Below are 25686 nucleotides of genomic sequence, written 5' to 3'. Positions count from 1 at the left end.
TATTAAATGTTTAAATGATTTAACAGTAGGAACGTACTTACCTCTTAATCATTAACTGTTAATATTCCACACACTGGATACACAATAGCTGAACTAAACCTGGTCCAGTGCAACTGAAGTGTGAATATTCAATTTATCCTCAGGTTCTAATCAGAATTGTGCAAGGAACTACTAAACATTTCTGTAACTCGCAAAGGGCTTGACAGCGCTGTACAGATACACGACTGCTGATGAAATGTGAAGCGAGTGTTCCAGTCTGTTCTCCCTTAAAAAGCTCAAATGGCAGGTGTTGGATGCTTCTTGGACTATGAGCTAACCTCCAAACCAAACACTACTGTTTATTTTCATTGAAGCTGGCAGAGTTTAGTTCTTTAAAATCTCTCATGTTTCAGGCTCTCTCTTGGAGCTCTGTTGCCACAATAGTTTCTGTTTTAGGCACAAAACATGACAAACTCCATTATGGAGGAGCTGCTCATGCAGGCAAACATATTTCAAGTTTCCAAGTTTATTCCATACTTTTTACCCTGCTCTATGGCAGTGCCATCTAGGCGGTTTTCATTCCATTTTGCAACCCATGACAAAAAGTCCTGGTAATAACTTAGAACCTTTAGCTTCTACTCATATAGGGGCCCTTTTACTAAGCCGTATAGGTGCCTACGTGTGCCCAACACACACCAATTTGGAGCTACCGCATGGTCCAGGCGGTAATTTCATTTTGTACGTGTGTCCAGTAGGTGCGCTGGAAATTTTTCGGTGCGTAGTGCTAACCGGGCGGTAATCAGCATTGTCTGCGTGCTGACAATTACCGCCCGGTTAACGCGTGAGACCTTACCGCCAAGTCAATGGGTGGCGGTAAGGCCTCAGGCTCGAAATGGACGTGCGACAATTTTCATTTTCCTGCACAGCCATTTTCGCTCCTCCCCCCCAAAAAGGCCTTTTTTTTGCAGGTGCACTGAAAAATGAACCTGCGAGCGTCCAATACACGCATCTACACCAGCACAGGCCACTTTTCGGCGCACCTTAGTAAAAGCACCCCATAATGTGGTAAGCACATCAATAATTACTGCTGTACAATTACCAAGTGTATAAGTCAGATATCCACATTTAGACAAAAAAATACAACTACTTCAAGTCACCTATAGGATCAGAGTACAGTCCTCAGTTTTGTAAGACAGTTAGAAAATTGTGTGACATATTTACATATTTAATAATGTAGAATGCATATCCCACTATAAAAATACTTTTCCACATTGTCTTCTTCCCGATGCCGCACACGAAGAGGAAGGGAACGGCAAAAGGCCAACCGACGATGGCCAGAACTTCGTCCCCTATCCAGCAAACTTTAGACTGCTATGTGATGAGCGGACCACAGAGAACCGGCTTGATGACTCCCGTGCAGAGTGCTGGCAGAGGAGCGCCGGCACTCCTGGGCCTAGAAACAACTTTATCCTCACTGGAACTAAATCCTCCTCCATGTCCTGTGGGGTCTAGAGGCAAGATGGAACCCCCAGCTGAGATGGAGAGCATTAACAGCGAGGCCCAGATCGGCGGTGCAGCCTCTAAACCCACAGAACTCACTAACTTGGAGTTTGGAACTCCCGTGGAGGCTACATTGGGAGCCATATGGAAAGCAATTAGGGAATTAACAGCAGCAGTTACAAAATCGACCCAAGAAACAACGTTAATTGTGAGTAAAATGGATACTCTTACTGAATCTACTACTACTACTATTCAGCATTTCTATAGCGTTACAAGGCGTACGCAGCGCTGCACAAACATAGAAGAAAGACAGTCCCTGCTCAAAGAGCTTACAATCTAGATAAGACAGGCAGACAGACAGACAGAACAATTAAGGGTATAGGAAAGAGGTGAGAATAAAAGGACAGGGCAAGTGAGCAGTGGTTAGGAGTCAAAAGCAGTGGTAAAGAGGTGGGCTTTAAGTTTGGACTTGAAAACAGCCAAAGGGGGGGCTAGACGTACAGGCTTGGGAAGTTTATTCCAGGCGTAAGGTGCAGCAAGATAAAAGAAATGGAGTCTGGAATTAGCAATAGAGGAGAAGGGGACAGATAAGAGAGATTTATCAACAGAACGGAGTACCCGGGGGGGGGGGGGGGGGGGGGGCATAGGGAGAGACAAGAGTGGAGAGGTACTGGGAAGTGGCAGAGTGAATGCACTTATAGGTCAATAAGAAAAGTTTGAATTGAATGCGGAAACGGATAGGGAGCCAGTGAAGTGACTTAAGGAGAGGGCTAATGCGAGTATAGCGACTCTGGAGAAATCAAAAACTGAAACGACAAATCAGGTTTTACAGACACAAACAGAAGTTAATAATATAAAACTCACAATGAATACTTTGGTAAAAGATAAGTTAGCAACATATCAAAAAATAAAACAAATGGAGAACTATAATAGGAGACTAACATTAAGAATATTGAACTTCCCTAGATCGACAGGTATAACACCTTATGATCTCTTTAAAAAGTATTTACTTGAAATTCTGAAGATTCCTTCGTCAGCTATTCCCCCTTGCAATAAGATTTATTACTTACCACCTTCCATTCAAAAAGGAGGAGAACCTGTAAATCTTGGGAATTTACCTCAAACACAAAGAGAGGAACTAGGAGTTCATGATTTTAACAGCTTTTCTAGAAGATTCAATTACTGAAGTTCTTATTCGTGGGACATTAATTGTTCCTCTTGTATTTGAACAAGATTTGAACTCAGTGAAAAGACTATACTTTAAAAAGTCATCTATACCATTTTGTGGACAAAAAGTATGAATTTATCCAGACGTGGCAAAAGTGACACAAGAAAGAAAGAAGCAGTTTTTGACTCTCAGAGAAGAAATAAGATCTTTAGGAGCTACTTTTCTGTTAGCACATCCATGTAAATGCTTGATACATTTCCTGGAAAAGAAATATGTTTGTTTTTTTTTACCTAATCAATTACGAACTTTTTTGGACATGAAAAAGCTATCCAGTGGACTGATGGGAACAATTGATATAGGTTAAGAATTAGTGGGAATATGCGGGTCAGGCCATTTTCCTTTTGATATTTCAAGTAATGTAATCGCCTCAATTTTACTTAACCCCCCCCCCCCCGACTTTCAAATTGTGGTCTAAGGAAGAGTATAGCATATAAGTTACTGTGAATTTTCTCTGTTTCTTCTTTATTATTTCTGTGTATTCCCCTGCAAGTTTTCTCTACTTGTAAAAATTTAAATTGCAATAATAAAAAAAATACTTTTCCAGTCTTGCTTATGCCGCTGTTATTTTTGGATAAGGGAGAGGGATCTCAAGTATCAGCACAGGAGGGGATCTCAAGCATGGAGAGAAGAGGGAGAAAGGTAGAAAGCAAGAACAGAAGCAGAACAAGAGGAGCTGGAGTGGGGAGAGGAGAAAGGGACTAGACTGGCCTTGGGGAGCTACTATCCACTAGCAGAATACTTTACCTTGGTCAACTTAGAACCCTCACCGAACGCAGCAGTAGAAACCACAAATTAGAAACAGAAATACACAATTGAACTGTAAATCTTGATATACCAGACTCCACAGGGATTACAACACTGGAGAAAGACAAACAAGAATACCTTTCCTACTGCAAAATACAAAGCTATAAGAGATGCATATTTCTCAAAGCAAAAAAAAAAAAAAAAACCCAAACAAAACCAAAAAACTTCTCGCAAAGAATGTGCAGGAAAAAAACCTCATTTAATCCTAAGGGAAACAGGAGAAACAACAGCTATAGAGACATGATGTGTTGTAGGCAGCCAAGCAGCTTAGATACATAACATGATTGAAATATAAACCAGCATCAGAACCCAGGAACTGTCCTCAATACTATTCTTTCTGTACTTTGGGTAACAGGGGATCAGCGCTAAAATGGATTGGGGGGGGGGGGGTTCTAATCCCCTCAAAAAACCTTGTAGGGCTTCTATCACACCTCCCCCTCCCTCACCTCTGATCCCTTCTCTCATACATCCCTCCATCATTCCCTCTTTCATATGCTTGCTCCAGCCAGCTGCCTCGCTCAGCACTGCCTGCCAATTCCCCTCTCATCCCTCAGTTCCTTTTCATTCTCCCACTCCAACTGATCCCATTCATCTTTCCATCTCTAGCCTCCAATATCATCATTCCCACCAATGGCCCAGAAGTAGGTGGAGAAAAGCGGCCATGTACTGGATTACATCTTCCTCTGCCACCCAGGACCCAGCTCAGGGTTTCAACACATAGGACACTGTACTGCCACAAGCAGTTCAAAGTGTTAGCAGGGTCCCACTAGCAGAAGATGACAGAGTCAAGTAGCTCCACGCTTCCCCTGCTCCTCCTGATCAGCGGCAGAGAGGGTAAGAGGTAGAGAATCATGCGCCAAACAGGGACGGGAGAAAAAGGATGGCTACAAATTCTTGACCTGAGAGCAGGCATTCATGATTCCAGGGTGAACCAGGAAATCCCTCTGCAAGGGTCAGATCAACTAGCCCTTGCATGGGCATAATAGCATAACAGGAACCAGTTTATAATGAATCAGGAAAATAACCCTCATGCAGCTCATTAAGATAATGCGATGTGAACAACAGAGATGAGACTGCAGTCAGCAGACAATGGTCACTACGTGCAGTTTTGATTGTGCTCATCAGGTAATGTTTAAACTGTGCTTAATTTTATGTTTAAACTGTATTTAATATCAATATATCTTAAAAGTAAATTTAGACCAACAGGAATAAAAAAAACACCTTAACAAGCTCTAAGATGCCATTTTAGCTTTGCTGCCAAAGGGCCAGATGTACTAAAGGGGGTTTCCTTGTTTATGGGCGAGCTGTCTGCATCACAAGCCCTGAATTCAGAACCGTTGAGCAGTAGGTTTATATGATTACTAGACAGCTTTCAAAGAGGAGAAAAAAATCTTTAGAAAACAAATAACTGGGCAGTTTTTAAGAACAGATCTCTAATTTGCTCATAAAATGCTAACTCCATCTGGTCCCAGTGACAGCTAGAGAGAAGATGCAGAGAAGAAGAAAGGCTCTGGCCCATGCCCTTCTGGGGAAGTTAGTCAGAAGATTTTATTGACATTATCATTTGCTTCAAATAATATCTGGTACTATATAACTAACAATACATAGCTATAGCTGAGTACTTTTGCACAGTCAGCCACTTGTTTGGCCAAAGTGAACGGAATTAATCAGGGCTGCAATTAATCGCAGTTAACTCTGAGATTAATGCAATAATCATTAATCTTGATTTACAATAATTCATCACATTGCAACGTCTCCTGTCTCCTCCAAACATCTCTTCTGCTCCCAACCCCTGTCCTCAGCGCAATCCAACATCCTCCCCCATTAGATCCAGGGGTGTAGGCACAAGTGGGCCTAGGCCCACCCACTCTGGGCTCAGGCCTACCCAGCAGCTGTACACCCTTGACAGTACTAGAATGGGGGAGCAAGCTGGGCTCTGCAGTCCACATCTCCCCCCCCTTCTTCCCTTAACAAGCCTCTCCCTCAAAGGGTTGCTTGAGCTGCCTGCAGCTGACCTGAAAACTTCCCCAGTGCCGCATCCCACCCCCTCTGATGCAACTTCCTGTTTTTGCCTGGGTAGAACACAGTAGAGGGGAGGCTTTCCAGTCCGGCAATCCCTTGAGAAAGACACTTGTGAAGGTAGATGAGGTGGCAGGAGGGGTGAGGTTTTGGACTAAGAAGGAGGGAGCAAGGGGAGGGAAGTTAAGAGATGCTGCTTGTGGTGGGGGAGGAGAGGGAAAAATGCTGGATATGGGGATGGAGAGATGCTGCACAGGGGAGGGGGGGGGGGAGAAAGAGATGTTAAACCCGGGATGCAAAGAAGGGAGAGAGAGAGAGAGAGAGAGAGAGAGAGAGATAGTGGAAAATGGGAGAGAGGGAGGAGGGAAAAGACATTAGACATGGGAGTGGAGGAGATGGAAGGACAGATGCATATGAGGGACAAGGGAGAGAGAGAAGATGTTGGATCCAGGGGCAGAAAGGAGTGAAAGGAGAGATACTGGACAATGGGAAGGAGGGAAGACAGCGAGGGAGAAATGCTAGACCACAGGGAAGGGGGGCAGAAGGGAACAGAGAAGGGACGAGAAAAGGCCAGGGAGATGTCAGGCTACAAGAGTGGGGAGGGGAGAAAGATGGAGCAGGTGTAGTGCTAGAAGGGTGAAAGGAGGGAGACGCTAAGAATGGTGGAAGCATGTGAGAGAGGCTGGGGGGGAGGTGGCAAGGAAATTAATGAGAAGAGGATAGCAATTACAGGGGGTAGAAATATGATAATGAGGAGTAAATTAAAGATGAAAGGGAATGAAAGGTTGGATAAGAAGTGAGATGGAGAATGGGACAGCAAGTGCGTGAAAGAAGGAGAAGGAATTTGATAGGTAGCTGAAAAGTAAAAAGGAGAAGGATGAGAAAGAGGTTGAAACCTTGAGTGAACAGAGAGGCAGTACAGAAAAAAAGAGAAGAGCAAGCTAAAAAGGAAAGATAAATATGTCAGAGACAGGCATAGTGAGCACAGGTGAGAGGAGAAATGACAAATAGACAATAGCCGCTTTGAAGAAGAATTAGCAGAAGACAGACAGGAAAGCAGAAAAGAGAAACTGGAACCAACATGATGGAAAATTAATTGTACAGACAACAAAGGTAGAAAAAGGCATTTTATTTTGAATGTAGTAAATGGAATATAGTTCATAAATTATCATCATCATCTTTGCTATTCCGCTCTTCTTTAAGCTAATAACCAAGCGGTTCACAATATAAAATCAAAACAGGCAAAATCATATCTAAGGAACACCATTTAATAATAGAAAAATACAAATAGAGTACAGTTGTTAGAACATAACATATGATATTAGTAATGACGTCAAGGAACAGACAACTAATACACTAGACAGAAAGACTCACAAAGATCAGTGAATCCTGAGAGGGACTGACCAGTAAAGTTGTAGGCTCTCTCAAATATGTTAATTTTGGGAAATATGCACAGCAGATGTCTTTGTATTGTGCTCAGTAGAAAAGGAAATGCATTTGTTTTTATTTCTCCAGTGTTGCAGTACATGCTGCCCAGTTAAATTTTTGTGAGCCCTTATTCTGTATGTGTCCTATCTATCTGTCCTACCCTTATCCCTTATTTGTCCTGTCTGTCTGTCCTGATTTAGATTGTGAAGCACTGCGTACGACTGATAGCACTATAGAAATGATTTGCAGTAGTAGTAGTATTTTTCAAGAATCTGTCAGTGTGATAGTAATGGCAGATGGGGAGACTGGAGGGAGGGCAGGGAGGAGAGGGGAGAGGAGCAGGAGGGGCCCTACTATGTCTAATACCAGCCCTGACCCTTGCTGTAGCTGGTAGGGATCTCCATGCATTGTCAGCTGAGGACCTTCTCCAAAGGTGAACAGAACTCCCTTCTACCGAGCTCTGCAGTCAGTGGCAGCATCCTTGAGTCACTGACAACTAAGCATGCGTGGGGTGCCGGAATCAGTAGCTCAGGGATGTTGCTTCTGCCTGGCAAATTTGGTAAAAGGGAGTTTTGTCTGCCTTCATAGAAAGTCTTCAGCTGACGGAGCTTGGGGATTCTAATTAGCTAAAGTATTTATATTGAGTTGAAAATGTTGTGCCTACCCATTTTGGGCTCAGGCCACCCAAAATCGGATGTCTGACTATGCCACTGCTCTAGTCTACCTTAAAGGTGGGTCTTCTATTGATCTTCACCAGCGTCAGCGTTGCATATATGCTGCATGCAGCCTGGTCTGAAGCTTTCCCTCTGACCTGTCCCGCCTAGGCAGAAAAAGGAAGTGATGTCAACGGAGGTGGGACAGGTCAGAAGAAACGTTTTGGAGCAGGCCAGAGGCAACATATGTGCAACTCTGCCACTTCTGGGGACAACAGAAGACCACCTTTATTGTAGACCGGTGGTGGTGGGGGGATTGAAAAGGGGGGGGGGGCAGATGCTGTTCCTGGGTGGGGGAAGGGGAGCTGCAGATCAATGGGCAGAACTGGAGGGGCCACTGATGGAAGCTATGACCGTGGCAGTGAGCTCCAGCAGGCACAAGGACTTGGTACTTTTCACCACCAAGTTTGTGTCACTGCTCATGGCCCCCCATGAGGGGGGGGGGGGGAGGGAGAGGTGCAGGACAATGGGAGAGAAGGAGGGAGGAAGGAAGAAAGAAATACTGGGCCCCAAAAAAGAGAAAGATAGATAATGGACCTGGGGGAAGATGAGAGGAAGGGAAGGAAGGAAGAGGGAGAGATGCTGGATCTGGGGGTGGTAGGGCGGCAGATTATTAGTCCTTTAAGGAAAGGGAAGGGGAGATAGGATTTAATATACTGCCTTTTTGTGGTTACAATCAAAGCAGTTTACATATTATATACAGGTACTTATTTTGTACCTCAGGCAGTGGAGGGTTAAGTGACTTGCCCAGAGTCACAAAGAGCTGCAGTGGGAAATAAATAAATAAAATACAATACCTTTAATTGTGCAATTAAAAATGTTAAGTGAAATGCAGCCTTAGAATTAAACACCTGATTACATATCATTTCTGGAATAACTGAAAATATTTACAGTTAGAGAGAATGGAGATCAGTGAGTACTTACCAACTTGTAACTAGTTACTGGTTTGTTTCTCAGAGCTGGTGGCCTATAAGCCTGAGCAGCTTTTGGTTCTGCATCTGCTGGTTCGCCTGGAACGGCCTGATATATTATTGGTTTTGCTGGAAACACTCCATCTAAAAATGGCTGCCAGGAAACTTCCCACAATTCCTCATTTGAAGGCACAGAGTATTTGTTTAGAACAGTACCGGTATAGTGCCAAATCTTGTACCCATTGCCAACTCGCAATCTTGGGGCGCATGTAGCAGTTACCATATGCTCCCCATCAGGACACCAAGCAAAATATGTTGAATCTGATGCAACTGGCTTGGAGATGAGCTTGTAGTTTTTAACGTCCCACACTTCCATCTGTCCTCTGAGATTTCCAAAGCCTGCCAGCACTAAGATATGTCCCTGTGGACTGTAGTAAGCAGCATTACGAGGTCCAGTTCCAAAATGAAAAAGTGGATCACATTTTAGGTTGAACACTGTAGCTTTGGCAGGCATAAAACCGTATACCACACAAAACTCTGTTGAATTTGAATTCCATACTACATCATAAATAGGACCATTTTTTGCTGGAAAAAGGAAAAATAAGATTACTGTTAGTAACAAAAAGTCTACTTATGATTTAGCCTTCATGAAATCTATAAGCAGAGGCTTTTGCTCCAGCACAGTTACTTTGAAAGGGGCACCAGCAGGGTTGAGAAATGGAAAATGCCGACATCTCATTCAACTCAAGTGCCACAATCATCAGATCAGGTTGAGCAGCATAGATAACAAGAAAAATTAGTGTTAAACAGGAAAGTCAAGAAAAAGTAGAAATCGCTTCCTATTTTAAACAGACCATACACTAAAATTTAATTTTAGCCAGTTCACTTTTGTAGATTTTTTTAAATTCTCTTCTTGCTCCCTGACAGAGCAGAAAGATCTGCGTGATCAACAACTTGCCAAACTTCACTAAACACACAATCTGTGACCCACTGCCTGTCACAGCAGTGTGGCAGAGAAGGGCATTTTTGAAAGAATGTCCAAGTCAGAATTTGGATGTACAGCTCATAATGTCAAAAAAAAAAAAAAAAAAAGCATCTTGCAGCCATTTTCGAACAGGAAAAATGTTGGGATTTCCTGTTCAAAAATACGAGATGTTCTTGCACTGAAAATGTCCAAAAACATGAACGTCAAAAAAACAGGCACAAAAACGTCTTTCTGGCATCATTTGTACAAAAACAATTACACAGACATCCCTGCAGAACAGAGGGGCAGTCCAGTGGTTAGTGCAGTGGACTTTAAACAATAGAACTCAGGTACAAGGCGCACCTTAATTCCATTATATGTTATTGTGAGACCTCCAGGAACAGATTGATTATAAAGGTACAACAACACTACAATAGCCATCATGCTTGCAGGTGTCTTATAAATTCAGGTACAGTAGGTATTTCTATGTTCCAGGAGGGCTCACATATTTGTACAGAAGCAAAAGAGTTAAAGTGGGAGATACACTTGGGTTCCGTTGTTCAAAGTCCACTGAACTGACCACTAGGCTACTCCTTAAACTTGCTCTATTAGGAATGGCCATAATACCTGAAGCTGTCATACAGCCTGGTATCCACTGTCATTTTCACTTCTTAGGGGGATAGGAGGGAGTCAGTAACTACTGCGAAATTAAGAAGGGGTCATGCCTTTTCTCTAATGGTCAACTGCTCAATCAAGGCACCTTTTTGTACCCTGGATTAAGAGGAACATGTCTAGATAAAAATGCCCTTCACTGTTGCCTTGGACATTTTTTCCCATTCCCTTATTGCTGAAAACATCCTAATTTTGGGCCTGCCCTAGTCCTGCCCAAAACATGCCTCCAACATACCTCCTTGCTATTTGGACGAACTGCAGTGTAAAACGTCCAAATTATGCCTTTTGAAAACTGTAATTTGGATGTTTTCGGACATTTTGAGATGTCAATCTGCTTCGAAAATGAGAGCCTGAGGTTTGAATGTCATCAAACAAGCATGTCACCTTTCTGAAATCTCTCCTTCAGAGTTAAGATTGACGAGTAGCACTGTTTCCATTCCTCATAAAAATTACAAAATATTACCACCTCATAATATCCCACAGGAAGTAGAAATGGTGGGGACGCTGGGTTATATGAGCCTAAAGAAGTAGCACAGCAGCAGAAGGAAGAGGTAGCAGGATACCAATGACAAACTTGGAGGGAGGGGGGAGAAGGGACATGTGGAGGAGTATTTTCAAAGCAATTAGACTTACAAAGTTCTACCGGGATTACAAATAGAGCACTGAATTGGGATATAAGTTCAAAAATAGGACTGACCAAAAAGTCTCCCTCCTGGAGCTGGGCAACTTGGCTGCTCTTCAGCGGTAGGCTGAGAACCAGGGAAGCTGGGCCAAGTCATGTTCACTCTCTATTGCCTCTGATATAAACTAGATATTCTAAGGATGGACAGCCCAAAAGAGTGACATTTTAGAGTAATGTGTCCAAGATATAAATTTACAAAGTTTTCAAGGTTAAAAAAAAAAAAAGGTTCACAAATAGAAAAATAAAAAATAAAATATTTTTGCTTTTTTAATGCTTCTGAAAGAAAATAGACAGAATGAACCAGCCAAATTAAAGGTACTGAAAGATGGACTCAAGTCACCTAAATAAAATGCTGATAGAAGAACTCAGCTAAATTTGAGCGCTCACAGCTGCCAAGACATCCAAACAGAAAAAGGGAATTTTAGGCCACTTCTAGCTTTCTGACAATCCTATCAAGATATATTTTGGGGATCTGCAGCATGGATTTTAATGGGTAGAATCAGGAACTAAAAATCTCACACTGTTTTGAGGTATAAGTTCAAAACCAGGATTGGACAAAAAGTCTCCTGTAACTGGATAAGTTAGTATCTCTGCATTTCACATGAGGCCCACATGAGTTTCTTGCAAAAGAGGCACAGCTAGTCTTTTACTGCCCCTCCTTAATTGAAAAACCTTATACTGGGTTAGTCCCCTGTTGGATGAAAACAGACTACTTTTTATCTCGTAGTGCCATAAGAGTGGCAAGGACAAATCAAGATTAAGTATATGTAAGTAGTACCACATCATAGTAACATAGTAGATGGCGGCAGAAAAAGACCTGCACGGTCCATCCAGTCTGCCCAACAAGATAAACTCACATGTGCTACTTTTTGTGTATAACTTACCTTGATTTGTACCTGTCCTTTTCCGGGCACAGACCGTATAAGTCTGCCCAGCAGTATCCCCACCTCCCAACCCCGCCTCCCACCACCGGTTCTGGCACAGACCGTACAAGTCTGCCCAGCACCATCTCCGTCTCCCGCCACCGGCTTTGCCACCCAATCTCGTCTAAGCTCCTTAGGATCCATTCCTTCTGAGCAGGATTCCTTTATGTTTATCCCACGCATGTTTGAATTCCGTTACCGTTTTCGTTTCCACCACTTCCCGCGGGAGGGCATTCCAAGCATCCACTACTCTCTCCGTGAAAAAATACTTCCTGACATTTTTCTTGAGTCTGCCCCCCTTCAATCTTATTTCATGTCCTCTCATTCTACTGCTTTCGCATCTCCGGAAAAGGTTAGTTTGCAGATTAATACCTTTCAAATATTTGAACGTCTGTATCATATCACCCCTGTTTCTCCTTTCCTCCAGAGTATACATGTTCAGGTCTGCAAGTCTCTCCTCATACGTCTTGTAACGCAAATCCCATACCATTCTCGTAGCTTTTCTTTGCACCGCTTCAATTTTTTTTATATCCTTAACAAGATACAGCCTCCAGAACTGAACACAATACTCCAGGTGGGGCCTCACCAACGACTTATACAGGGGCATCAACACCCCCTTTCTTCTGCTGGTCACACCTCTCTCTATACAGCCTAACAACCTTCTAGCTAGGGCCACCGCCTTGTCACACTGTTTCGTCGCCTTCAAATCCTCAGATACTATCACTCCAAGATCCCTCTCCCCATCCGTACCTATCAGACTCTCCCCGCCTAACACATACGTCTCCCGTGGATTTCTACTCCCTAAGTGCATCACTTTGCATTTCTTCGCATTGAATTTTAATTGCCAAACCTTAGACCATTCTTCTAGCTTCCGCAGGTCCTTTTTCATGTTTTCCACTCCCTCCGGGGTGTCCACTGTGTTACAGATCTTAGTATCATACGCAAATAGGCAAACTTTACCTTCTAACTCTTCGGCAATGTCACTCACAAATATATTGAACAGAATCGGCCCCAGCACCGATCCTTGAGGCACTCCACTACTCACCTTTTGCTCCTCCGAGTGAATTCCATTCACCACCACCCTCTGGCGTCTATCCGTCAACCAGTTCCTAATCCAGTTCACCACTTCGGGTCCTTATACATCATACCTTATACTATGACTTTATCTTGTTGGGCAGACTGGACGGACCGTACAGATCTTTATCTAACGTCATCTACTATGTTACTATGTTTTATGAAATTAAAAAAAAAATCTTTATAATTGCCATGGCCCTCAGGTTTTGAGTGCCTTCACAAGCTCCACATATTCTTGTTGCATTAGGTCGTAAGTCAAAGCTTCGTGCTTCCAATACTCTTATCTCCTGGTATTCTAGTCTAGGAGCTACAGCTACTTTTGCTTAGGAGTAATGGGGTTGGGAATGAAGGGGGATAATCCCTATCTGGCACTATAGCACCAATGATAACCTTGGTAAGTGCCAGGAGGAATCAACTGCCTCTTTAATGTGTGTTGGGTGGGGGGGAGCAGGGGTGATATATTGCTTAACACTGGTGCTCAGGGTATTGCAAGGTGTCAGGGGTGGATTGGGTAATGCTCTTAGGGGGTGCAAGCTGGCATTGGGGATTTAGGGCTTCTTTTACAAAGCCGTGCTAGCGATTCCTGCACAGCAAATGAAAGGAAGCCCATAGGAATTGAATGGGCTTCCTCTCATTTGCCACACGGAGAATCGGTAGCTTGGCTTTGTAAAAGGGGCCCTTAAACTGTTAGCCAGGGTGGTTGCCAAGGACTTTTTTTTTTTTTGCTTAGGCAACAGAAGTAGTCACCTCTTAGGGGCCCTTTTTAACTAGTTTGCTGCGCAGCAACCCAGAACTACCGGTGGCCCAACGAGGGAGCTGTTGGTAGTTCCACCCCCAGCATATGGCATTTCCAGTGCTGCTGGAATTTTGAAAAATTGTCACAGCAGGTTACCTGGTGGCAGCACTGCCCGGTTATCACTGGGTTAGCGTGAGAGACCTTACTGTCAACTCAACGTGTGGTAAGTGCTCCCTCCGAAATGGCCACGTGGCAAGTGCGAACTTACCACATGGTCATTTCTTTTTTTTCCACCTTTTTACCCACTGCGGCAAACGGGGACCCTGTGCAAGGCAAAAATGCCTACTGCCACTAACGCAGGGCCCCTTTTACCACAGCTTAATAAAAGGGGCCTTTAATTAGCAAAGTTACCTTGAAAAAAAAAAGTATATAAAAAAAAAAAAAAACCAACAACAACAACAACAACAACAACCTATAAATGACATAGAAAACTAAATAAAGCACAAAATATTTTGCCTGCACATGTCTATATTTTTTCCCATTAGGAAGGTATCTGTTTTGGATCTATTGGGTTTCCTTGAGATATCTCAAGTGGGCAAGTAGAATAGAGAATCTATTTTAATTTTTTTTTTAATTATTTGGCAAGCAGGAGTGGTACCTTATCCTTGTATTTTGTAAACACAATGTTTTGTACTTGTCTCATAAAGAATGGCAGTTTCCTGATCTATGTAAAAGTACACAAGATTGTAAACACAAATTTCTGTCAACGGAAAAACGGGCTATTTTGCTGGGCTTCGATGGTTGTTTTGTTTCCTTGTAAATATTTACTTAAATTGGCCAAACTGAGACTATTAGAATGTGTGGTGGACTCATTAACTATATGGTTAATTTGCTTTTTATTTTTACCTGGTATACATTCTGTTTCCCAAAGTTTCTTTTTGGTCTCCTTTCATTGGACTTAAGAGGCTATTACCCGAGTTTTAATTTTTATTTATTTATTTTTTGATAGATGACCTATTTTCTGTCCAACTAATATTTGATCTTTATTGAAAACTAGTAAAAAAGGCCCGTTTCTGACACAAATGAAACGGGCGCTAGCAAGGTTTTCCTCGGAGTGTGTATGTTTGGGAGAGTGTATGTGAGAGTGACTGTTTGAGAGTCAGAGTGAGTGTGAGTGTGTGTGTGAGAGAGAGAGAGTGAGTCTGGGTGTGAGTGTGTTTGTGAGAGAGTGTGTGTGTGAGAATGAGAGTGTGTGCAAGTGTGTATGTGAGACACAGTGTGAGAGAGCGTGTGTGTGTGTGGGCGAGAGAGAGAGTGTGTGTGAGACAGATTCTCTGTGAGAGTGAGTGTATGAGACCAAGCGAGTGTGTGAGTGACTGTGTGGCACATAGAGAGTGAATGTGATACAGTGTGAGACAGAGTGTGTGAGAATGAGAAAGACATTGTATATGAGAGAGAGAGTGTGAGCCCTGCCCTCCCAATCCATGCCCATCTGTCCCCTGCCCCCTCCATTCCTTTTCCAGCAATTCCCCTCTCTCCCTGAGCCCTGCCCTCCCAATCCATGCCCATCCATGCTCCTCTGTCACCTGCCCCCTCCATTCATCCCTATCCAGCAATTCCCCTCTCTCCCTGAGCCCTGCCCTGCAATCCATATCCATCCATGCCCATCTGTCCCCTCCATTCATCCCTATCCAGCAATTCCCCTCTCTCCCTGAGCCCTGCCCTTCCAATCCATGCCCATCCATGCTCCTCTGTCCCCTGCCCCCTCCATTCATCCCTTTCCAGCAATTCCCCTCTCTCCCTGAGCCCTGCCCTCCCAATCCATGCCCATCCATGCTCCTCTGTCCCCTGCCGCCTCCATTCATCCTTTTCCAGCAAGTCCCCTCTCTCCCTTCCATGACCCCCCCTCGCATCCATGCTCCTCTCTCTCCCATGTCCCAGCCTGGCCCGCCCTCTTCTCATCCATGCCCTCCCGCTCCCATTGTTCAACTTTACTGCCCACCCTCTTCTCTCCCCCCAACATCCCTTTTTTTTTTTTTTCTTCTTTTTAAATTTACCTCTGTGGCGGTTCCGGCAGCGCAGCGTCAGGGAAGGAGGCGGCGCTCCCGACGTCTAGCCTTCCCTTAGAGACATCGGGAGCGCCGCCTCCTTCCCTGACGCTGCGCTGCCGGAATTGTTTGGTTTTTTTTCCGCCCTCGATGTCATGACGTTTGACGCGAGGGCGGGGCAGAGACGGCTGGCTGGCTTCACACCACGAATCCACGAACCCTACAGGGAGTGTTTGAGTGGCTTCAGAACGTTCACGGTGCGTTTTATTATATTAGATGCCTATAAATAAAAAGTTAAAAGAAAAAAGAAACACTCCACCAGCACTTACGAAGCTGTACAACTACACTTTCTCCGTTTGTTGCAATGTAGTGAAGTGTCTGCTCTCCGTAGTACGATGCTCCAGTTTTGTCAATATCTGTACTGGCTGTTATTAACACTGCAGTGGCTACAAAGATAAAACAAAATTTTTGGTTACTAAGGCATAAAAGGAAGACAGTACAGAGGAGATATAAGAATTAATCTTTGAATGTTATTGTGCAAACATATGGCAGACAACTAAGAAAACAAAAAGAGAAGATCAGGAATAATAGGGCAATTTCATGGAAAAAAGCATCCCAAAATGAAATCCCTTGAATCATGTCATTCTTCTATCGGATTCACTTTTCCCTTAAAAGTAATAAAGATAAAAGGGAGAGACTGAAGAGTGTTTCTTTAAAACAAATAGGGCAGGTATGCTGTGGATGTGTCAAAAGCTAAGCATGTTTTGTATTATGTACCTGCCCTCCCTTTCTTAATGTAATCCTCCTTTTGCATGACAGTACCGCAAACATTTTCAAAAAAAATGTTTTAATTTTATTTTTATCGCAATTTCAATTATAATCACAAGATTACAACTCTTACTACAGTAACACAGCAGGAATTAAAAAAAAAACAAACAAACAAGGAAATAACAGGGAATGCATTCCCAAGAGATTCATTAATCTTCCTTAGACCCCAATATTAGAAGGGGGAGTGATAATAGCAATTACAGAGAAAAAATTAGGCATACATTTTTAGGTAAGGCTTAATGTGATTAGCCACCCAATATTACTACTATTACAAACAACAACAATCAAACTAATATTTTTTCATATCAAGAAAAGCCTTCGGCTGCTCCAGAGCATAAAACATATATTCAGTCCCTCCAAACAGGGGTACACCAACATGTACAAAGCACATATAATTGCAAATGCACAGTTATAAAATTGCCCTGACAGCATTTTTTGGTCAGGTTTGACATTTCACAGAATTAGAATGGTGAGTTTCCACATCAGAAAAAAACCCTATGTAAAACTGGTTATGTGAAATAGCAGAGAAACCAGCGCCCATTCGAGCTTCACTGAAGAGCAACAACAGACGAATACAAACACCTACCTTTTTTATTCCACAGCATCGTCACTTTATCAGCTTTAAAGAAGCTTTTATTGGCTAATGCTGACTGAGGCCCAGCAAAGTTGGGATACTGGTAGAGCCTGACAAAAGAAGGGGCACCTTTACTTCCAGGTACATACACAGCAACCTAAAGAAAACACAAATTCCTTTAACAACCTTTAAGTAGGATTTCTCTGCGCATATTCAACAGATTGCCAAAACCTGTTGTTTCTTTATCTACAACATTAGCAAAATCCGCCCCTTCCTTTCTGAATACGCTACCAGAACCCTTGTTCAAACCCTTGTCACCTCTCGTTTGGATTATTGCAATTTACTTCTCACTGGTCTTCCTCTCAGCCATCTCTCTCCTCTCCAGTCTGTCCAAAATTCTGCAGCACGACTTATTTTCCGCCAAAATCGTTATACCCACACTAGCCCACTCCTCAAGTCACTTCACTGGCTCCCTGTCCACTTCTGCATACAATTCAAACTTCTCTTACTGACCTTTAAATGCATCCATTCTACAGCTCCCCATTACCTCTCCACTCTCATCTCTCCCTACATTCCTCCCCATAAACTCCGCTCACTGGACAAATCTCTCTTGTCGTCCCCCTTCTCCTCCACTGCTAACTCCAGGCTTCGTTCCTTTTCCCTCGCGGCACCTTATGCCTGGAATAGACTTCCTGAGCCTGTACGTCTAGCTCCATCTCTACCTGTTTTCAAATCTATGCTGAAAACCCACCTTTTCACCACTGCTTTTGGCTCCTAGCTACTACTCAATTGTCTCCCCTTGTTCCTTCTCTCCCAGTACTTCCCTCGCCCTTAATTGTCTTGTCTGTCTGTATTATTTTTAGATTGTAAGCTCTATTGAGCAGGGACTGTCTCTCTATGTCATGTGTTCAGCGCTGCGTGCGTCTGGTAGCGCTATACAAATGTTAATAATAATAATTATTATTAGCTACAGCTGTAAATAATTTTAAAAATCTGTTAATGCAGCACTTCCAGGTACACAATGCTGTTTTATTAGGCTATATTCTCTTAGGAGCTAAAATAATGAACAAAAAAGTTATTTTCATACTGTGGGGGGAACTGAGAGATCACCCAGAGAGATTATGCACGCCCCAGGAAAATAATTAGAAAAGAAATAAAAATAACTGGTTTTCTTTTTATTTTATTTGAAAGGAACAACAACAACAACAAAATATCTTATATGTACATACAGGTACCATACCTTGCATGGCTGAGGTCCTGGTGATAACTCAAAATCACTAATCTTTTGTAAATGGAGTTTATTTGCAATCGTATCTGTAGAACCAGAATGTAACATTAGGTTAATTGCAATCAAAGGCAATACTGAAACTAATCATACAACACACCAAGGTATTCTCAAAGTTGCCTCTTCTTTAATTAATACCACCGATAACCCATCTGGTTTAATTCTACCTGATCATGGTCTAGGTGTTTTTAACTCAAAGCCTCTCATAGATTATTTTGGGTGTCAGAGTACGAACTATCCCTTAAGTAGCTAATTTTATAACAAGGCCACCTACATGAAAACTCTGCAAAGATGCCTGTTTTGGAAATAACTTTATACAGCTACATACACATCTACATGACCCCTTATAAATACTGATGGAGATACAAGTACTTGCAATGACATGATGGCGCGAGCTTTGCCAGTAGGTGTGTACGGAGACGGAGTTTGTGTAGATTGCGGGCAGAGTTATTATAATATATACAAATCTATGTGTATACTACAACAGACATATACCTGCTCAAGGTAAGCATGATGTCTGCCACTTACACTGGTATTTCATAAAGACATTAGAGACCTACGTTTCTTTAGGAAATAAGTAGGAACCTTACTTATCCACTTATTCCAGGCACCCTGTTATAAAATTACCCTGTATGTCTATTTCAGAAAGTCCAAAATTAAGGTGAGATGCTACAGTGTCATCAGTATAAACTTCACACCTATAATATATATAGCACCATTTTAACCACAAATTATTTAAGATCTGTGGAGCATCATACCTGAAGCAGGCATACAGCGATTTACAGCTTCTTCATTATTATTATCTGTCCATCTTAATCAAAACATTTTTTTAAATAAACAAAAATGTGAGCATCAAGTCTATACTATCATGTTTCAAGCAACTGCTCTGCATCAGGGAAATCTTCAAAACTCACAATTTTAATAAGATAATCTTCTCATGGTCCCAAGACAATCCTGCAACGAATCACTGTTCATAAATGCATGCTGCACTGATCAAAAAAAGTAAACATGGCATCAGGGTTTATATACAAATTAATCCCATTGGAAGATATCCGTTCAAATACATTATTAATCAATCAAAAACTTCTTCCCCAAACCAATCAAAGCAATGTAAGCCATTCCACGTCTTTGCCTTATTACAAAATAATTGATACCAGTGTTATAGATGCATTTGATAAAAATAAAATGAAATTCTTATAAACACCTCAGAATTAAATCTAAATATCAAAGTGAGATATCAAAAAGAACGAAGATGCTGGTGCAGAAGTCTTGATGATAAAAAATTATTTAATTGAGCGGCACATCCGAGGTCTTCATATCTAACACAGTAAATGTTTTTGGGAGCTTTCCTGTATTTTTGAGTAGTGATTGTTAATACACAGTTTGAGCAAATATTAGCAGCCATTTGAAGCAAATGTTTGATAAAAATAAAGACACTTTTCAGTTATGTTTAAGTAACTCTGCTTATTTAGCAAAGGAAGTTTAAGGAATAGGGTTTTTGTGTTTGTCTGTTTAGCATTTAAAGGCTCTATTACACTTCCATAGGCTAACAGTTAAAGGGCTATTCTAGAATTTACCATAACATCAGTGCAGCGCAGAGATGATAGTCACAGGAAACCTCAGTTTAGAGTTTAATTCCCTCCTACTCACCCCTAGCCTGATCTATGATTTATAGGCCCTTGAACCAATTAGGCGGATAGAAAAGTAATTAGGGCATCTCTATCAGCAAGTAAATAGCTCTTAGAAACAGTCTACTTAGTTCTAGAGAAGGGAACCTACAAATAACAATACAAATAATAAAAAAACCCTCTAAATATTAGCATAGAATATAACTAACAACTGTAGGGGACTTCAGTCTACGAATTCCTTCTCCATTAGCAACTTAATTAAGAAATTATCAATAAGAAGATGCAGACAGCAGTCCAACAGTGAGGTAGGGCTATCCAGTCTTTTGCACTGAGTGTCACACGCTTGATTATCTCCCAGGTGGTGAGAGGTCAAATGTGTGTACTCAGTGCAAAGAGCGGGCCCAATCTCAGGAGGCTAGAATAGCAAACTTGGAGGAGCTGAGGCAGACAGAGAAGTATATAGAGGAAGCCAACAGGAACATGGTAGAGAAGTCCCACTTCTAGTCTGGCAACCTCTGTGCTGCCATGGAGAAGAAAGGTCACCTGAAAGGGGAGCATCACCTTGGAGAGGCATGAAGTGATCCTGTAGCCAGGACCTACCCCCCCCCCCCCCCCCAGGGGATGCAATATCCCTTTACATCAAGGATGTGTCTCCAGGGGCTTCTGCCCAGGACAGAAGGGTTAGGACAGCAGTATTAGTTGGAGATTCAATCATTAAGCATGTAGATATCTGAGTGGTTGGTGGATGTGAGGCCTGCCTGCCTGCCGCAAAGGTGGTGGGCCAAGCGCATCACCTAGATAAGATTTTAGACAGTGCTGGGTAGGAGCCGGCTGTCTTGGTACATGTGGGTACCAACTACATAGGAAAATGTGGGAGGGAGGTTTTGAAAGCCAAATTTAGGCTTTGAGGCAGAAAGCTAAAATCCAAAACCTGCAGAGTAGCATTTTCAGAAGTGTTCCCCATTCCAAGTGCAGGCCCCAAGCGGCAGGCAGAGCTCAGAAAGTTTCATCGCGTGGATGAGACGATGGTGCAGGCAGGAGGGATTTAGATTTGTTTGAACTGGGCAACATTCTGGGGACATACACTCTAGAAATATGAATGAAGATATGGAATGGCTAAAGTTGCTTTGATTGGTTGAAAGTACCTTGCGATTTGGATAAGAAGTTTGATTGGTTAATGATGGGATTAATGTTTGTATACAAACCCATGCTTGTTTTTGGTTTTTGTTTTGGTACAGTGACTTGTTGCAGGATTGCCTTAGACAATGAGAAGATTTTCTTATTAAAATTGTGGGTTTTGACAACTTCCTATAATGGAGAAACATAGTAACATAGTAGATGACGGCAGAAAAAGACCTGCACGGTCCATCCAGTCTGCCCAACAAGACAACTCATGTGTGCTACTTTTGTGTATACCCTACTTTGATTTGTACCTGTGCTCTTCAAGCACAGACCGTATAAGTCTGCCCAGCACTATCCCCGCCTCCCAACCACCAGCCCCGCCTCCCAACCACCGGCTCTGGCACAGACCGTATAATTCTGCCCAGCGCTATCCCTGCCTCCCAACCTCCAGTCCCGTCTCCTTGTTGAAAACATGATTGTGCTGATTTCTAATTCTGAAAATCTGCCAGCAGTGTACAAATGCTCCCGCATTAATTAAACACCTTCTCTGAAATTATAAACGTGTGCCCACATTTCTGCACCACTTGTTTGCATAAATGTACAGAATACTGTCACTTTTGCAAGTAAGTGTGCACTTACACATATAACTGACAGCAAAGTGCTATTCTATAAGGGTTTGTGTATGTAACAAGGAATGTAAATGCAAGGGGGCATTCACATGGGTGGCGCATGGGAAGGGGATGGGCTATGTGCCACTTATAAAATACTGTAAGCTCAGCATGCCCTTGCCGCATTTAACTGTCCACAGTTATGGCAAGTCAATATGGCTGATGCAATGTTGGATAAAATCTTTTTGAGAAAGATTTCAAATCAAAATTAGTTTGAAATCAAAATCAGTAAGCCAGTTCCAATTTCAAATCAAAATTAGTCAAATGATTTTAAATCAAAAATTGGCAGAGTAAGGTACTGCTATTAAATATAATTGTCATGGGTCAGAATTATAGACTAATCCATCAATATTGATAAGCATGAACGTGTAAATTACAAGTCCATATATAGCAAGAATTAACATATAAATAGGGTTTACAGACTTTGATAGCTTAGGCTCGAGTTTAGATCTCGCCGGTGTTATCGACCATCACAATGATAAATCTATGAATCCTAAAATTAAATCAACATCCATCAGCAAATTATTTTTTATTTAATAATAGAAAAGAATACAAAATTACTTAAATATGTAATTTCAAATCTAAAATCAAAACCAGGGTAAAAGACCGATTTAAAATAAAAATCAAAAATCACACAGAATGATTTTAAATGATCATTTCAATATACTTGATTTGAAATCATACCCAACACTGGGCTGGTGTAAACACAGCCCAGCACCATGTTGCACTAGCAATTCTATAACAAAATCCAACCACACAGATGCCATTATGGAATAGGCTCTCATTGTGCAGCATTGGGGTACCTGAAAGGAGGCTCCTGCTTACAGAATTACCCCCTAAGTGCATACATTGAACTCTATCCCCACTCTGCTTAAACTATACTGGAAATGACTATGTGCAGATTGTATAAAAGTGGTCTGCTCTATCTTGAAATTTGCCTTCTTTTTATGCACATATAAATGAATGCAATTTTCTGCATGTAAAACATGATTTAGAAAATTCCCCCCCCCCCCTCAATATATGTCTCTGTATCATGCCACATACTCATAAGAGAATTAAAAGTGAAAGAATGCAGAGTCTTCTCAGGGACTCAAAAAAAAACAAAAAAAACAGCCAACCAGTAGAATATTACTTTATTTCTTAAGTGTCGACATACCAAAGTTATTATTTTCAAAAAAGTGCACTTCATTATTTACATTCCTGGCACAAATACTTTCATCCTCCATCCAGCATGGACACCTGAGAAAGCAAACAGAAAACAACCAACAGACAATAACCAATAGACCACCTTGGCCCCATTCAGTTTGTCAAATCTACATCACCAGTGCATAATGGAGACGTTAGCTGTGAACCCACTCATCTGATGCAGCAGCAGTGCCTCCCTGCTGTTCTACAGGGCAAATTATCAGGAGATCTGCTAAGTAACACATAGAGAGAAGGGTGAGTGAGATAGGGAAGGGTCACTTACACAGAGGACAAGTAAAGGCTGAAGAGAGGAAAACGCCTTTAAATTGAATAGCACATGAACAACAGATTTGGCAAACAATGTATAAAGGAAGTACAAAAAAATAAAATGTAAAAAAGTGTAAACTAAGAGCAAAAAGTGCTAAAGAGCAAGAAAGTGAAGGGTTAAACAAATATAGAGAAATGATCAAGATATTTAGAATGCCACACTCATTTTGAATCCGGGACATGCAGCTGAAAGGCTGTAAACTAAAGATGGCAAACAATGGTAAACGGAAAGACCTCCAGCTGCAAAACACCATTGTTGACTCTCACAACTCAGAAACTCAATTTAAAATATGTGCTGGTAGTTTTGGATAAAAACGTATTTTACTTGTCTTACTCTGGGGTTCCTTACTCTGACCAAAGACAGTATGAAGGTAGCAGAATTCTTCTTAATGTGCATGTGCTGGCATTGGGCTTTTATGATGTATACTGCTGTGATAACATTCTGTGAGTCAGCTGTGCAGACTCTGATTGAAGTACTAATATTTCAGATGACCAATTATTTATTTTTGTGTGCTGCTTAATTTTTCCCTGAAGCCCCTCATGGGAGTGAAAGTGGGAAAGAACAGCATTGATTTCAAGCATTTGTTAAGACTGAGGATTCTTTACGAAGTTCATTTGGAGGAATAATTTGAGGCTTGTTTGCGTTTATGAAGGATATGAGGCCAGCACCATGGAGGAGTTTGATGAGAATCTAATGATGATGAGCAAGAAGTGAAAGAATTTCTAGATAAAGTTCAGATGCCTGATTTGGATGACGCATGCAGGGATAGGTTGGACACACTAATAACAATGGTTGAATTTGAATCAGCAGTATCCAATCTGCCGTCAGGTGAAACGGCTGGGCCTGATGGGTTTCCTGTAGAATTCTTTAAGAATTTCTATGGCAAATTTTGACACTGACAGGGTTTCTAAATCATTTAGGAGGCCTTTTATAAGGGCATCTTGGCGTTAACCTCCAGCTGATCTCTACAGTGAGCTAAAAACGCTACTGCGGCTTATTAAAAGACCCCCTTACTCAGGCCAATATTGTAGTGATTTCCAAAACAGGGAAGAACCTAGAGCTGTCTAGCTCTTATCACCTAATTTCTCTCATTAACTACCATGCAAAGATACTTGCAAACATTTTAGCAAAACGCCCGGAGGGGTCATTACATGCTAGTCCACAGGGGTCAAGCTGGTTTTATACATGGAAGGAATGATTCAGGAGTCTATTCAACATCATTCATCACAATCACTAAATGTAGATAAATCTCAAGTCTTTTTGGCCCTCAGTGCAGAGAAGGCACTTAACAGGGTTGAATGGCCTTACTGTTTCATCTCCTGTGCATTTACATTTTGGATGTGGGGTTTCATAGAATATTGAAAAAAAAATGGCTCATTGATCAAGGAATTTCAGCTCTGAAGAGGTACTACACAGGGGTATCCTCTTTTGTCCCTACTATTTGCTCCGGCCTTACAGCCATTTGTCCAAGTGATAAGGCTTCCTCATGATACATCGGGGTGAAAGAGGGGAAGGGGGACTACATAAACTAGCAATGTATGCCAATGACACACTAATATTTAAAAAAGCAACCCTAGACTTCTACACCTATGTTTGTGAGGGAAAACAGGCTATATAGCAGTGGTATAAAGCGGGGTATAAATGTTCTGAATAAATAAATAAACAAATATACTGGAACAGAAGAGTAGCCTAATGATTAATGCAGTGGGCTGAGAACCAGGTTTGATTCCAACTGCAGCTCCTTGTGACCATGGGCAAGTAACCTAACTTTCCATTGCCCCAATACGAAAGTCTTAGATAGCGAGCCCACTAGGGACAGAGAAAGTAGCTTTATATAATACGTAAACCACTTTGGTTGTACCACAGAAAAGTGGTATATCAAATGCATGACCCTGTCATGTCAATATAAGGCTATAAACTAAATGAATCAAAGTCATCATTCCTGCCTATAAATCCACTGGAGGAACAGATCTTACTGCCTATTTTTGTGGGTTCAGGGGAAATTCAAATATCTTCGATTACTTATCCTGTATTTAATATACTGCCATTCGAAATACAAGAACATCACCATAGTGATTTACAAATCCTGATAAAATCTGCATGTATGTCTCAACAATTAGGTAAATAAGAGCACAGAAGCACACACAGAAGACAGACACCACTAAATTAGAATAATGAATAGGATGGGAGTAAATAACACAACAGAGTAATCTGGCCAACACTGCAGAACCTGGACACTAACAAGGGACGGGAAACTGCTAGCTCTGGATAACTCAGGGCTTCGCTGCTCACAGAAAGCACATTCAAAAATCCATGTTTTCATCCCAGTTTTAAACTTGCAATGGGAGCTCTCCATAGAGAAAGCCACAGGCAACGAATTTCATTGA

General features: G+C 41.9%; 1 protein-coding gene across 1 annotated transcript in view; it reads right to left on the bottom strand.

The window, feature by feature from the left end:
- Positions 1 to 25686, bottom strand: part of EIF2A (eukaryotic translation initiation factor 2A) — an 83008-nt gene that overhangs the window by 14753 nt on the left and 42569 nt on the right. Inside the window, exons 6-10 of the mRNA XM_030216387.1 lie at positions 22943 to 23025; positions 18324 to 18397; positions 17096 to 17240; positions 16011 to 16127; positions 8596 to 9167 (exon numbers count right to left, since the gene is read on the bottom strand). Of these exons, the coding sequence (XP_030072247.1) occupies positions 8596 to 9167; positions 16011 to 16127; positions 17096 to 17240; positions 18324 to 18397; positions 22943 to 23025 (991 nt within the window). The remainder of the gene's footprint in view (positions 1 to 8595; positions 9168 to 16010; positions 16128 to 17095; positions 17241 to 18323; positions 18398 to 22942; positions 23026 to 25686) is intronic.

The sequence above is a fragment of the Microcaecilia unicolor genome, chromosome 10, assembly GCF_901765095.1.
Source record: "Microcaecilia unicolor chromosome 10, aMicUni1.1, whole genome shotgun sequence".
NCBI classification, from domain to species: Eukaryota; Metazoa; Chordata; class Amphibia; order Gymnophiona; family Siphonopidae; genus Microcaecilia; species Microcaecilia unicolor.
Note: the sequence above shows the minus strand (reverse complement) of the source record. Positions and strands in the feature narration are given on the sequence as shown.